Source organism: Pseudomassariella vexata, assembly GCF_002105095.1.
Source record: "Pseudomassariella vexata strain CBS 129021 chromosome Unknown BCR38scaffold_28, whole genome shotgun sequence".
Taxonomy (NCBI): Eukaryota; Fungi; Ascomycota; class Sordariomycetes; order Amphisphaeriales; family Pseudomassariaceae; genus Pseudomassariella; species Pseudomassariella vexata.
The window spans coordinates 71877-87280 of record NW_024467983.1 but is presented as its reverse complement, the minus strand read 5'-3'; the positions used below and the strand labels follow the sequence as shown (position 1 = coordinate 87280).

Here is a 15404-nt window from a genome sequence, read left to right as displayed (position 1 = left end):
ACTACAATTATCTTGAACATGATTGTGAAAGTCCGGCGTGATCATTACGTAGGGGGGTTCTTGGTGCTGCATGAGCAACCTAGGCTAACAAGCCCATAGTTGCGGAGCTCCTTCTAGTGTTTTGACTGACTTGATGTCCCAGGCAACTGTAGTTGTGACCTTTTCGTGTCACACTCGTCCATATTGTTTTGGGACGCTGCCAGGTAATGAGAACAAGCGGCCTCCGTGCGATGAACACCATTGGATGGTTTCTCCCGCCACTGCTCAATACATTGACTTTGGACAACATAATCATCTGACCTTTGTCTGACCTTTTGGTTGAAACCCATGTTGAAGTCCTAGCAACAAGCATTAACCTTTCAAACCTGGAGCCTTTCATTCACTTGGTTGTATCTTGCGACCGTGACAGTCAAAGTCCAGCACTTTGTGGGTCTTCACCTTGCACATGTGCCGCTTTTTCCTCCTTCCCCCTTCTACCGTGTTAAGGATAATAGTCATTCACCCGTTTCGCACAGCATCCTCACCTGCGCCGCACGGTTTCAAGTATTCATGAAAACCTCAGTCATCAACATTGTTCTTTCTATCGCCTCATAGGCTAGAATATAAGGACTGGCATACACCATCGCAACTCTTTGACATCACCTCCATTGGAATTCGGCAGAACCTAGTAAGTACCCGAACATCCACGTGCTTCCTCCTCAGTAGTATCGACCTTTCCATCACCTATCGGGAAAAGAACATGCACACTAAAACTTCTGATTGCAGTTTCCTGTTGCCTTCCATCATTGAGAACATTTGTCCTGGACTATTATGCTGAATTTCAACAAGCTCGGCTTCAGCCCTTGCCCCCTTGGCTAGTCACTTCCAGTAATTCGATACACCCGAGTCCTCAAGCACAGCAACGACTGAAAAATTCCAATCAGCAAAGGTTGAAGGAGCCAGACCGACAACGACTAGCTCCAAATGAAGACATTCGGCCAGCAATGACTGGAGATGTTTGACTAGAAATAACGGAAAAGGTGAAAGTGTTTCCTGTGCCTTCTCCATCGTCGATCAGCTTCGAGAAATCACAAATGACCAAGAAGATTGCGGTAACGATTACAAAAACTTCTGCAGCATCGACTACGCCATCCTAGTTTCGAGAGATTATCAGACACCCAGTCCTTGTGTGGGACCGACGACACCACAGTATCCATTACCTTTCTTGGTCTTGATTATTTCCGGTCACCTCACAACTGTTTAGATCGCGATTGCCCGGTTTATGCCATCAGACCAACTCAAGGCTGCTAACTCACGGCTGCTGAAACCACGACTACCCGTGTTTACCTTTCGGTTCTGTTTACGTCTTCGGGCCCCTCGCGACTTCTGAGATCACGACTGCCTGCGTTTCCGTCTTGGCCTTGGTTTACGCTCGACTTGACTTTACGCCCCAACCTGTGTTGATGTCGTAGTCTTTGTTTACTCCTGCGACCGTTTACATTTCTGTGAGCTGGTTCCAGACGTAAGCTAATTCCTTTGGACTCAGGCTATCACAGTAACAACTACATTTTTCTCGCCGGCAGTTATTCCTGCCATTTCACGGATTCAGACAGTGGAATTATCTGCTCTGCAATTGCACTTTTGCTGAAAATCCCTAGGTATATCATGACCTCGTAACTCATAATTATTTGCAGTTGGAATTTTGCTGACTTTCGCTAGGTGCCTCGGGAATTTTATAATCAAGACTGTCTGCGCTTATAATTTCGATAAGCCATTTGAGATAAAAGAAGTGGGCAGGAAGGTTATACGTATTGGTCACGAGTTATATCTGATACCTCGTATATCAGGAAACTCTGTGCCGGTTTTTTGCTGAGAAGTTCCCTCCTATACCCAAGGTTTGGTCACCATATCTCATCAACATCGAGCTTGCCTAAACACCATGTGCCTCTACTGGTACTACATATGTAGCCATTGCTACCATGGGTACGTTCGTTTCGTACAGACGTGCAACCATTATCGCCCGCCTCTCAGGCACTGCCCTGTGGGAAGTCGATTCGAATTTCAAATTGTTGCCCCTGGCCTTTGTTACCTGCACCCACTCCATGCAGCGAATATCCTTCATGGGTATCATGGGTACCATGAGGTGGCCATGATCAATGGGCGGCCTATGCCGACTGGACGGACAAGCTATGGTGACCGTTACTTGCCAGTTGACTGGCAAGCTGTTGAAGAATCTCAAGCACGAAACGACCCAGATTCCTATGGTGGAGTCCAGCTCAGTCAGCACGGCGACTCAGGTCAATACATGCATCATGGTGAAATGGCGCCTCAACAAAACTCTTATCCTCGGAAAAGTCCGCAGAATCCCGCAGATGAACGAACTTGGCAACAGAGCCACGGTCCCAATACGACTTACATGGCATGCAATGATGGCCAGCGCCGGGTATACAGCACTGGATCCCATTACCACCCTCCTGGTACTGGAGATTCTCAAGAAGGCCGAGATACCGCAGTCATCTTTGCTCAGGGGTCAAATGTTGCACAGAGCACTAACGAAGATGCGGCGCAGCCCTTGATTGGTAGTCCCGTCGATCAGAATATTGCAGTTCGAGAAAAACAATGGCGAGTTCAGCCAGCCTACGGGAGTATCCCAAGCAACACGCCCAGTCACAGCACCTCACAAAAAGGAAACCCTTCAACTGAGGCCCTGTATGCACGCACACCAAATATCGGATCAGCGAACGCTGCTGCTATTAACAGTTCACCTGTTACTCATGTTAAGGACTTATTTCCTCCTACACCTCATGCAGAACACAAACCAGTAGTGCCTGAGTCTCAGTTCGATATGCCGGAGGGTGTAGCAGGCAATAATGATTCCACCTCAACTCCATCCCTCCCAAATCCCCCCTTCTCAGGTCAGCCCAATGTTTTTGAAGATGAGAACTCCAACGACTTTGACACCTCTTCAAAAAAGGGCAAGCTTGCTATGTGGAATGGCATCATACCAGTTATTGAACATGACAATGAATCCAGTGTGCAGTCCGCTGCCACTCTTCCAGGGCCCAGTGGTTCTGTATCTTCGAACATGACCTCCGGCGAAGGAGGAAATGATTTCGAGAATGTTGCAATACCTCAGCCTCCTCTCAAGGGTGGTTTTGCTAAATACCTCCGGAACATGGATCTACTTGGAAATGCGGTTGCTGTGACTGAAGGATCATTAACCCCTCCCAGTGCGGTAGTTCCCAAGTTCACATGCAAAGAACGAGGCTCTATGGGTACAGAAAATAGCCACCCTTCTCACTTGTCGATTTCATTGAGTTCGGGGAATCATCAAGATCATACACAGGTCGAAAAGGCCCCCAATTCAGAAACCGCACATAGCAGACCACCACAGTTATCTTGGGCTGATATGGAAGAAGAGGATGATGATGATGATGAGGGTTGGTCTAAAAGAATTCTTGTGAAGCTCACGTTGAGTCCTGAAACCAAAGTTACCAAGACCTCAGAAAACAATACGGCTGGAAATGTTGGACCCCCGAGCCAGTCATCAACCAATGAGCCCCTGAGCCAAGTCATCAGTGTCAAGAAGGAGCTCATAGGTCATGAACTCTATGCGACCCCTTCAGCACAGACTGCCATGCAAAGTTCTGAAGTTAAGGAGGAATCACAAGGTCCACGATCGTTACCTAAAGAGCAGCAGCCTTCACTGAGTACATCGGCCGAGGAAACCACAGCTGGAACAAAGCACGACATCATAGCCAAAGGTATTTTCCCATCACCTCCACGCAGACCAAAAAGCTGATGAAGAAAGGCACCAAGAGCACCTTTTGTCCAACGCTAGGATCTGCATCGCACCTTCACCACACGGTTGCCAGAACTGTGATTTCACCTTCCTTGCAAAAGTCCACGGTGACCACACAAGTTCCCGCTGCCGCGAAGTCATCTAGCGAAAGTTCTTCATTGCCAGCTTTCTCGGAGCAAATTGAAGAAAAGGCTGCACACCCACCTTCCTCACAAGAAAACAAAAGCGGGACTCTCGCACTAGCTTCATCACAACCATTTCAGAGTAGCAAATCTAGGCCGGCTTTTTCAGAGCATGAAAACATCACCAAGAAACCTGAAGCTGCGGAAAATCAAGATCTCTACGACACGCACAATGTGCCCAGTGGCCAATTCCAGAATACCGCCCACTCTACCTACTCACAAGCTGCTTTAAAAAACTTCAAGCCCGAAACAAAAGTCACATATTCACGAATAATTCAGGGAGACCCGCAAGTTGTGACTTCACCCACCCTAGCAAAAACAACTACACAAGCACCAGAAACTCGCAAAGACACAGAGAGGTCTATAGAGAGACCTCAACCATCCATCATTCGGTCACAATCTACAACATACGCACTAGAGATAGTCGGCAAAACTGACGAGCACAGCAACATTGAATCACCTGCCGTGATTCGGGCACGACGAATAACACAAGAGACAGGCGACGAGACTGACGCACACAGTAACACTGATTCACCTTCACAGATTAATCTAGAAGCAGCATCTGGCACAATGGCCGGCCAGAAGAAACTTCTTCCGCTCCTTCAACCCCTTCCGCCCACGTCGCCAAAGGAAAAGCTTGTCATCGCTGCACTACCTATGTCCACTCCGGTAGATAAGCCTGGCACCTGGGCTTCACAGCTTGTGGAGCAGAAGGAGCAGCAGCAGTCAAATGTCACTCCTGCATCACAGTCTCTGACTGAACGCACTTTGCAGATCGATGAATGGGAAGGTACTATGTCACTTGGACCCGCTAGTACCGATGTTGAGCATCCGGGTGGTTCGCTGGGACTAGGCCACGATGCCACAACAGGACCCAGAACCGCATCTGGACCCACATCAGGCCGAACACTCGGGGCCGTTGCCTTGAAAGGAGCTACAACGCCCGTACCTGCCAATTATGGGAGTGGGAAGCAAATTAGTCAGCCTACCACACAAGTTGAAACTTCCTTTGCAACTCCCCCCATCCAGGTTGGCCGAGCTTATGCTTCGACAACCCTTAGAGCCGACGCAGCGGTTTTCACTCCCAGTCCACGTGACAACAGCTTGCTTGACTATATGAAGAGCCATCAGTCATCAAAGGCGTCTCGCAAGTCCTCTTCTTCTATGTTGAAAAAGCAGACCGAGGATGTTCAGGCGACTGTAAAATCTTCCCAGCCTGTCTCGAAGGGTACGACCCCAGAGAATCCAACTGGCGCCAGATATGGCCCCTATTACAGAAAGCCCACATTATCGACCCCAGACAACAGCATGTATGACAGCCCTTTGGATACAAAATCGTCTCGGTCTTTCTCTATGAACAAGCCTCACCAGACATCTGCTCCTGCCGAGTCTACTCATTCAACAAGCGATTTGTTTACTTCCACTTCGGGAAATCAGACTCAGGAGACATCCAATTCCACGAAGTATACCGAGCTATCGGGAAAGCCCAGTGTGTCTGTGCTGAGAATAAAGATTCTCGAGTCTCCATCGGCTGAGACCAAAAGGTTGGAGTCGAAGAGCCAATCTTCGGCGGAGACTCGCCCCGTTGAGAAATCAACTTCGTCGTCTGCCAATACCGCTAATCTAGGCATCCCTTCTGCTTCCACGGCATTTCGAAAAGTTTCGAAGAAGGAATCCAAGACCCGCGCTCTCGAGCAATCTACAGGTATTTCCACGGAGCCTTTTGGGAAGATTTCGACTGCTGCACCTACTGCAAAAAGCATGACCAGCCCCCTCCTTGGAATCGCCACACCTAGCCACAAGCCTGCGGTCAGTGTTCCACATTCCAGCGCCCAAGGTCCCACGCCCGTATCTCCGCTTAAGACGGAAATGAATTACCGAGACAAGCTGAAAAAGAATCTGCCCGGTCGAACTACCGCCCCTTCAGCCGAGACCCCATGGCCAACCATCCCTGGTGCAGGATGGTCTACATCTAGAATTTCGCCTTCCACGGGTCAAGAAAAAGGCTCTCGCGGATTTGGAGGATTTTCTCATGCCTATTCTAATAGCAACAGTGATATCCAAGCCAAGCCCTTGGCTCACACGAAGACCGCTGCTTCCGTTGTAACTACTTCTCAACCATTCTCTTCCATTTCCCCCGAGTCCAAGCGGTACGGTACCTTCCGTCCCATGTCGACGAAGACACCCGAAAACCAGCCCTTCGAGCCGCCGACCCGTCTGAGCCCTGACAAAAAGCCCTTCACGTCGCAAGAAGACTCGATCGACAAGTTAATGAAGGACAACACTAGAGCTTCGTTCTCCTGTTACCCGCAAATCAGTATCCAGAGCTCATCCTTCGTGTCCAGGTCAGATGAGCCCAATTCGGACGAGCCTAAGCCCGATAAGCCCAGATGGAACCCTTTCGACCCGAAGGGCATCGAGGGGCATCGTCGCGGAGCAACCGCAATGTACCTCAGCATTGAGGAGTCTGAGTGACGATTGCCACAGCCGATGAGACAGTTCCTCAACGCGGGTGACAGCAATACCTCCTCGTCGGGCAATTGTGTATACCATATCCCGTTGGGTGGTAGTCAGGCCGGTATTTCGGAGGATTGCAGTTTTCACACTTCCAAAGAGTGATAATCGGAGGAAGAGGAGTGCAGGAGGGGTTGAGATGAGAAAAGAACGGAGAAAAAGAGACAAAATCGGAGAAAATTAGAGAAATTAGAGAAGGGGGAAAGGAAACTGAGGAACTTCATAAAAATGTAGAGTAAACACAGATAGTAGCCCCCATTCTGAAAAGGGGTATAGGGGACTTGCATGAGCTGATAAAGATAGTGGCCACCCTTCCGGACAGGGGCACACCAACACTTTCACGAGCTAAGACTGATAATGGCTCTTTTCGATTCTATAATGAAATCTCTGATTTCGAGGCTCTCTTACCCAACAGTGAAAGACCGTTTATTAACCGAGTCACCTACTCCGTGAAATAAACCAGTTGTGTTCCTGCCTACCTGTCGATTGACGAGGGAAGATTAGGATCCACTTCCATATATTGCTTACTTTCAACTCCACTCATTCCCCGAAGCGACGGGAATCCAGCCCCGCCAAGTATTCCACCATGTTGAGTTGGTGGCAGTCTACAGTTATTTTGGTCGGGGCCTATCTATTCTTTCTAGAGTTGCTTTGGGGGTTCGTTGCCTTAGTTGGCGTCCATTCTCTTGTTCTACGGTAGTTTTGTTTCGCGACCATTCGTCTCTCTAGGATTGTTTCTTAATATACTCTTGTTTGTTCTCTTTTCTAAATATTTACAAGTGGAGATCTCTATAGACCAAGCTTGCTAGTTGTTTTGGTATGTTATGACCTCTTACGAACATGTGATTTGTATCAGGGCATACTTCTTGGTTAGTAATTGTGACAAGTCTCCTGCTAACCATAAATGGCTAGTTACTGTGACATTAACCATAACAGTAACCGTTCCTAGCTGCAAAGCCAGCCGAAACAGGAATATCGATCGGCAGGATGCATGCACTTGCAAGACGCATGCCACTTACAGATCCAGTTATACCTATAGAGGAATGACTGCATTTATCCTTGTAGAGATGGTTGCATTACGTTACTGCCTCAAAGACTAACCGAGCCAACTCAACTGAGTAAGAGCTTGACGTACCTCCAGCGATCTGCAATACACAGGGACGAATGAATATAAAAGCGGGCTCGAATCTCCATTATACATCTGTCTTGCTGAACTCGCAATAATGCATCACAGTCATCCTATTGCACCGCATAGAAACTGAGAAAGATATAACTTAACAAACATGCTCTAAGTTGCACAGTTTGGCTCTCTCCTCGGGCCCCAAGAAATCATGCAGTCCTCGCAGTTAGTCCCCTTTACCATCGAGAGTGTCTTGGCGGGCATGCGTTCCTGGCCCGACTCGCCGGACCTGTACCGCATCCGCCTTCGGCCTGCACACGTCCCTGGTGGCAGACTGACCATTAAGTACTTAGCTGCACCGAACACGAGCAAGATCTTCACTGGGTCCGATGCTCACCGCCGTAGACACGACAACCTCTCTTTCAACAGGATCCCTGCCGGCGACTGGGTTGTCGGTCGGCTTGTTGCCAAGGAGGAACGCAATGACGGCGAGGGAGGCAAGCTTGAGCTCACATCAACCGAGACTGATGCGGCCGCTCTTAGAGGCCGGAGGCTGGCCAGCGCCGAGCCCGTCTGGTGTGGCGGGATTGTCGACGAGAGTGACTGCCACGACTTGTCGGACCGCTGGACTACCATCATCAATGCAGCCGGGCAGCAGTTCAGCGTCCCCAAGCCCAGAGATCTCCATAGCATGGCTATGTCTCCGCATCAATCATCGCTACCCCTAGCCAAGCTGTGATGGATGTAGCGGAGGTAGTTCGTGTATCGGAATGGTTTCTCGGGCACTGGCAGGGCATTGAGAATCAAACCCGTACCCACCAGATTATCCAGTCGCGCGATCCCGGGCTGGCGCCGCGCTTCCTGGCGCATGTTACCGAGAACCATTCACAAGTGATCGAGTTCCTGCTTAAGCATATCCCTGACGCTCACAAGGCCAGCCTCCCAAACCTAGAGAAGTGCAAGGCTGCCCTGGCCCAGCTGCACGCCCTCGGCATCGTAAAAAGTCAGTTGCAACGACACTCCTTCCTTGTGCGGGACGATTGTTCCGTCCTGATCCAGGGGCCTTTCGACGCCCACCTGGTGGACGTTGGCGACAATGACGAGATCATGAAGATGGAGATGGAGAGCCTCGAAGCAGTCCTTGCCCGAAGTCCATCTGTGTATCAAGACCAGTCGGCAAGGATACTCAGGATGGTCGATCCTCAGAGGTCAAAATTGTTCGAGGATTTTGAGAAGGCAGATGGGTTTGTGGTGCCCTTCGCGTACTGACAGGACTCTTACGAGGGCGGCCAACTTATCACGCTTACGATTGAACAGCACAGTTTTTTTTTGGCTAAGAAGTATAAAGAGAATGGCTCCCGCTGGACGAAGGAGCTCCAGAAGCAAGCAGAGAAGCATTTTGGGCCCTCCGCAGAGGCCGTTTGACACAGTTGTCTGATGGCAACGATATCAATGATTTTGGGTAGTATTTTGGAGGGATTGGCAGATTGAAGGAATCGGCGTTTGATTCTACGCAGGTTCTTTGGGAGCAACGTATGTCAATATGTTTCTAATCAAAGCACAATAAAGCCAACTAGTAGGGGCGAGGCTCTATAACTAGTGGTGAATGAGACCCGAACACTAATAAGTCAAAGATCATAGGATGATAAAATATTGCATACATTTGCCGTCTACGCTATGTGTACACTCGTGATTAGCAATTGTCACTTCTTAAAGGTTGCATAACTAAACTAAAAAATAATAATTCAAATAGGACGGAAAAAATAGGACTAGCAGCCTTCTTATTCAAGACAGGGGCTTTTGGCGTGTACTCGCCGCTATGCCGCTGTGGCGACGCCCCTAAGACGGCAGAGCACGTAATCCTCTTTTGCGGGCTGTTGGAAGGACCGAGGGAACGATTACGGGCCGCTATCGCACCACGGCCACTATACTCTCGCAGAGACCTCGCAACGGCAACAGGAGAACCAGTAGTTAGTGGGACTATTGTAAGGTGGCTGCTAGGGACGGGTCGGACAGCTTCAAGGCCCAGATAGCATCGATCTTCTTAGGGGGGACTTTGTTGGTAGGTTTAGAACCAGCGTAGTATGGTAGTGAACGCAATGCAGTCGCCAATAGGGCGAACCGACGACGCAGCGTATGTATTTAGTCCAGCCATTAGGGCACGGTTTGACATACGGGAGTACTAGTAGAGGTACCGGGGGCTTCGAGCCTACGGCGTATTTAATAATAATAATAATTCAAACTAACGTGATCCACAAGTCATTTTCGCACACAAGTCACTTTCGCACTTTTTCAAATATTTCAACCTTTTAACTTAGCTTGCACTTTTCTTCCCTCCCACAACATGCCTCGTAAATCCAAAGAAGCCGATCTTCAGCTAGCTATCCAAGCTAAAAAGCGCAACCCTGAAATTTCATGGCGTAAGCTTGGCCGTATCTACAACGTTTGCGACCGTACACTAAAGAATCGATTCGACGGCGACCAAACGCGACACGAAGCTAATATGTTAAAACGAAATCTAACTCAAACCGAAGAGGATTCGATTTCCCGACGTATAATTGAGCTAGATGCGCGAGCATTTCCTCCTCGGCTTCGATACGTTAAAGAAATGGCGAATATCCTACGACGCGTACGCGACGCGCCCCCCGTCGGCAAGAACTGGACCACGAACTTCGTTAACCGCCGACAAGACCTCCGAACGCGTTTAAACCGTCGAATTGATTACCAGAGGGTATTTAGCGAAGATCCTATCGCGTATTACGCGTGGTTTGAGCTTGTTAGGGACACAATCGCTAAATACGGTATCCTACCGGAGGATATCTACAACTTTGACGAGACGGGCTTCCTAAAGGGCATAATCACAACCGGTATGGTTGTAACGAGTGCAGAAAGACACGGACGGCCTAGACAGGCTACACAAGGAGGTCGGGAATGGGTTACGGTGATCCAGGCTATTAATTCGCAAGGTTGGGCGGTACCGCCGTACATCATCTTCGCGGGCAAGGTTCATCTTGCTTCGTGGTATCGCGGTAACGACCTACCGGCCAACTGGAAGGTCGACCTTTCCCATAACGGTTGGACTACTAATAATATTGGTGTGGAATGGGCAAAACACTTTGTTCAACATATTATTAGCCGTCGTAAGGGTGCGAAAAGTCTCTTAATATTGGATGGTCACGAGAGCCACCACTCGATGGATTTTGAGACTTACCTCGCGGCGCACGGCGTAATTACATTGTGTATGCCTTCCCATTCATCCCACAAGCTCCAGCCTTTGTATTTGGTACCTTTTAGTGTGTTGAAACGGCTGTACGGTGCGTTCGTGGAGGGTTTAATGCGAAGGCATCAAACCCATATTGAGAAGCAGGATTTCTTAGCTGGATTTTTAGAAGCTTTCATTGGTGCTTTTCACAAAAAAAACATCAGATCAGGATTCGAAGCAGCTGGACTTGTTCCTTTTAACCCGGATAGGGTCATATCTACGTTGGATATCGCAAAAGTAGTACGAACACCGACACTCGACCCCCAATTGCCTCCCTCCGTCTGGGTTTCTAAGACGCCTACCAACACCCTCGAAGCCGAATCGCAGTCAACTTTGATTAAAAGTAGCGTCCAGAGGCATCAAGACAGCTCGCCGACGCATATTTTGAACTCAATTAACTCGACTACGAAGGCTACGCATGCAATGATACATGAGAATGCATTATTACGTCGGGAGAACGAAGAGCTTCGTGAGACGAACCATATACTAAGTAAGCGTCGTAGGACGAAAAATAAGAAAATCCAATATGGAGGAGCACTTAGTATAGGTGATGCACAAGTTTTACGGGCCTTGAGGGGTGATATCAAGGTTATGGAGGAGGAAGAAGGGGAAAGCAGTCGTCCTGTAAAGCGCCGGCAGACCGGTATAAGGCGCTGTGGTATTTGCGGAGGGACTGGACATAATACAAGGACTTGTTCAATAGAAGTAGAAACTGATAATGAAGAAGATTTTGAGTAATTTAAAGGATAAAATGCGGGTTATGCATAGGATATTACTGAATTACTTGAAGGTGCCAAGAAAAGTGCGAAAGTGACTTGTGTGCGAAAATGACTTGTGGATCACGTTAATCGGAATCCTCCTCCTCGTACGTATCTTTATCATTCTCACAAGTACGAGCATTATGTCCGGGCTCTCCGCAGATCCTACAGCGCCGTCGGCGTGGTTCGGCCGCTCTCGTACGACGACGACTTACACGTATATCATCCTTGTCAGAGAACAGAATGCCATAGGCACCGGTGGGACACCGGTGGGGCTCTGGTGTAGGAATGTGCGAGTCATGACGATATGGAAGTCTTGGTTTGCGGAACAATCGGGGAAACTAGTGCTCCGCGGCTCCGACGTCGGGTTCTAGCTATCTATGTAAGGGGCGGAGGCCCGGGAAGAAGATAGAGGGAGAGTAGAGATCAATGCATCACCGTGGGCACCCCTACCTGAGACCGCCAGTGACCACCCGGTATTACGTAGGAGGGACGCCCGTTACTCCCCATCACTCTGTACTATCGCCTTCGGCCTAGCCGTACCCTGACAATCCTGTAGCTGCTGTTCAATATCCCGTTCAGACTGTAAGTCCTGAGCGTCTCGTAAACTAAGAGATCCTCCATCTTGTAGCTGTCGATTTTTAGTCCTTCGACGACGGCTTAGCTCTTTATTGGCCTTCCGAAGTGTAGTAACCTCATCCTCAAGTAAAACTAACCGATGCTGACGACGGGCAGTGAAACCACCCGCAGGTTTAAGGTGTGAAGATGATGGCAACGAATAACAAGATCCTCAACAAGACCTTACTATCCGGGAGGTGGAAAGAAATAACAAGATCAAGAGCTCCTTGCCCTGATCGGAACGACAAGTACCTCAACAGGTACTAACAACTGTAGCCTCAGCAGGCTGGGGAAGAAAAGGAACCTCAACTGGTGAAAGATGGGAACAATGGCCTCAACAGGCACAATCAGATCTATAGGGGAACAGAAAGTACCTCAACAGGTACGTCAGACATTGAATGCCTGTCCAAGTAAAGAGAAATTGGTTCAGATTACTGTGGAAAAGGCCGCTTGAATTCCTATCTTTTTCTCAAGAGAGTGACTATGTACATAAGGTCTTAAATACCCTTCAAGAACGCGCTTACATAACTCATCTGAAACCGGAAAAAACGAAAACGAGCACCCAAAAACCCTAACCCCACGTCAATGCATAACAGCCGTCGCACCACGTGAAAATTGGTCAATAGCCGTAAGTATTGTCGTCGGGGAGCTATTCTGATACTGTACGATTCTGTTATTAACGTATTCAGACTGGGATTGCGCCTCGGTTGGGTTATTTGGAGTCTTTGATTCCCAGATTAAGGGGGTCCCAGGAGGTGTAGGCGTATGTAGCTTAATATCCAGCTGTGAAATCACATATTCCGGGTCGTACGGAATAAGTCCTGTCCCCCTAAAACCTGCCTGGATATTCGACTTAGTTATAGTCGTACGATACGCCCTATAGAATGCCGAAAAGAAATCCTCCTTCGAGATATGGGTTATATGCGCCCGTATTAGGTCTTCAATTTCTTTGCCGTACGACCTTTTCAAAGCCCTAAAACAGCCTACATCGAGAGGCTGGAGCTTATGTGACGAATGAGCAGGCATACTAAGTGTAATAATAGTATGCTCTTTGCAATATAGCTCGAAGTCAGTCGAGTGGTGGCTCTCATGCCCGTCGAGGATAAGAAGACGATAAACACCCTTCGTACGATCCTTCGTATAGCGATCAAAGTGCTGAATCCAGTCTACGCCTCGCTCATTTGTTGTGCAACCGTTTTTGGTTACAGCGATTACCCAATCGGACGGGAATGGGCTATTCTCGTACCAGGATAAGAGGTGGTTTTGACCCGCGACAATAATATACGGCGGGATAGCCCAGCCGGACGAATTAATACCCTGGATTACTGTAGCCCATTCTCAATTGCCTTGTTGGACTGTACAAGGCCTTCCGCGTCGTTCGGCACTTGTAACTCCTATCTCGGATGAGATTAAGCCCATCGCGAACCCTGTCTCGTCGAAGTTATAGATATCCGCCTCTTGGGTACCATATTTCGCAATTGTATTTCGTACGAGCGTAAATAACGCACGATACGCGTCAGGATCTTCGAAATAGGCTCGTTGGTAGTCGATTCTTCGATTAAAACGCGTCCGAAGGTCTGGTTGTCGTCGTACGAAGTTCGAGGCCTAGTTGACGCCGACGCGTCCAGCGCCACGGTCACGGAGCAGTCGGTTAGCCATAGCTTCAACACCATGGAGCTGGGGAGGAAATGATCGCGAATCTAGGTCAAGTATGTATTGTACGACCGCTAACTCTTCTGATTCCGTAAGCTTATGACTAGATTGTCGAGTATCGCGTCGAGATAGTAGTCCGCGTTTTCGGTTAGCTAGAGTTGTACGAGGGACATTGTAGAGTTGGGCAGCGCGTCGGATGCTTAATTCGGGTTTCGATTGAAGCGCCTGACACGCTAGAATCATGTCGCTTTCTTTCCAATTCGATCCCATTTTGGTATGTGTAAAGATGTTAATTAAAAGGTTGTTCGTACAGTGCCAAGAAAAAGTGGCCAACTTGCTTGTGTGGCCAACTTGCTTGTGGGGTACGTTAGCGTTCATAATCGAGTTAATTAACTTCAAAATATACGTCGGCGAGCTATCTTAATACCTCTAGACGCTACTTTTAATTAAAGTTAACTACGATTCGGCTTCGAGGGTATTAGTAGTGAAACGGGGTCAGGCGGTCAGTAGGATATACCTACCACCTAACACACTGAACAGACGGCTCCAGTACCAACAGATCTAATCTGTTGGTCTGATCAGACGAAGATCGTGGTACTGGTTGCAAGACCGAAGCTCTTATACGTCTGGTGCGCGAGTTGGTCGGATGTGCCTCTGATACTCGTATCGTGATAATAGGATCTCGAACGTAAAGATAAGCTGAATAACTAAAATAACTAAATAACTGACTAAAAAGCGAAGGTGAAGATACAGATAAGAAGGAGATGATCATATGAAGATGAGGATGATGATGCGTGAAGATGGAGGACTCGTGTCCTACTCTGCCTCTGTGCCCTTAAAGAAGAGAAAATAAACTTTCTCCTAGCCCCGTAACCTATTTCCCTGATGTCCGGCCTTACCCCGTTACATTCCTCCCCTATAGGTTCGTCTCTGTCCCCAGAGACAGTCGAACCTATATAAAATAAATAATAATATTAAATACGCCGTAGGTGTTAACCCTCGGTACCTCTACAAGTACTCCCTTAAGGGGCTATAGATGATATAGCGGGCCCTTAAGCCGCGTCGGGCGGTTATACAGGTAAACTTGTAGCCAAACGACTACTAAACCTCCTGTCCCTCCCTAAGTCTGTGCTACAACCCCTGCCTGAACTACCGATAAGTGTGGTAATGTGGCACTTAAATTCGTCCTCAGGGGTGGGATGCTGCTGATGTGCAGAAGATGCTCGACTATTTTTTGTCGCGACAAGTCGTAGTATCTGCTAATTGGGGTTCTCTTGGAGCGTATACATCTCAACCATACGCTCAAGTGGATAGACCGTAACGTGGTCTAGACGCTCGCAAGAATCGCGGCGAGAGGGGGTCCGATAAGGGGTCGGATTAACGATTCGAATTCTGGACCGGCTGTCGAGTTATATTCCGCCGACGTAGTGCTTGACGGTCGACTGGCTAGGATGCTCGTAATCCTAAACTGCACCAATCTCCCTATTATCGCTAGGTAGGCGAAGTCAACAAGGTG

At 48.6% G+C, this 15404-nt stretch overlaps 1 protein-coding gene across 1 annotated transcript; it reads left to right on the top strand.

Annotated features, from left to right (window-relative positions):
- Positions 1 to 7808: 7808 nt before the first annotated feature.
- Positions 7809 to 8866, top strand: BCR38DRAFT_491170 (uncharacterized protein; the record flags this gene model as incomplete). Its single annotated transcript, XM_040864628.1, has 2 exons — positions 7809 to 8261; positions 8420 to 8866. The coding sequence occupies 2 exons, from the start codon at positions 7809 to 7811 to the stop codon at positions 8864 to 8866; spliced, it is 900 nt and encodes a 299-aa protein (XP_040709532.1).
- Between the last annotated feature and the right edge of the window lie 6538 nt (positions 8867 to 15404).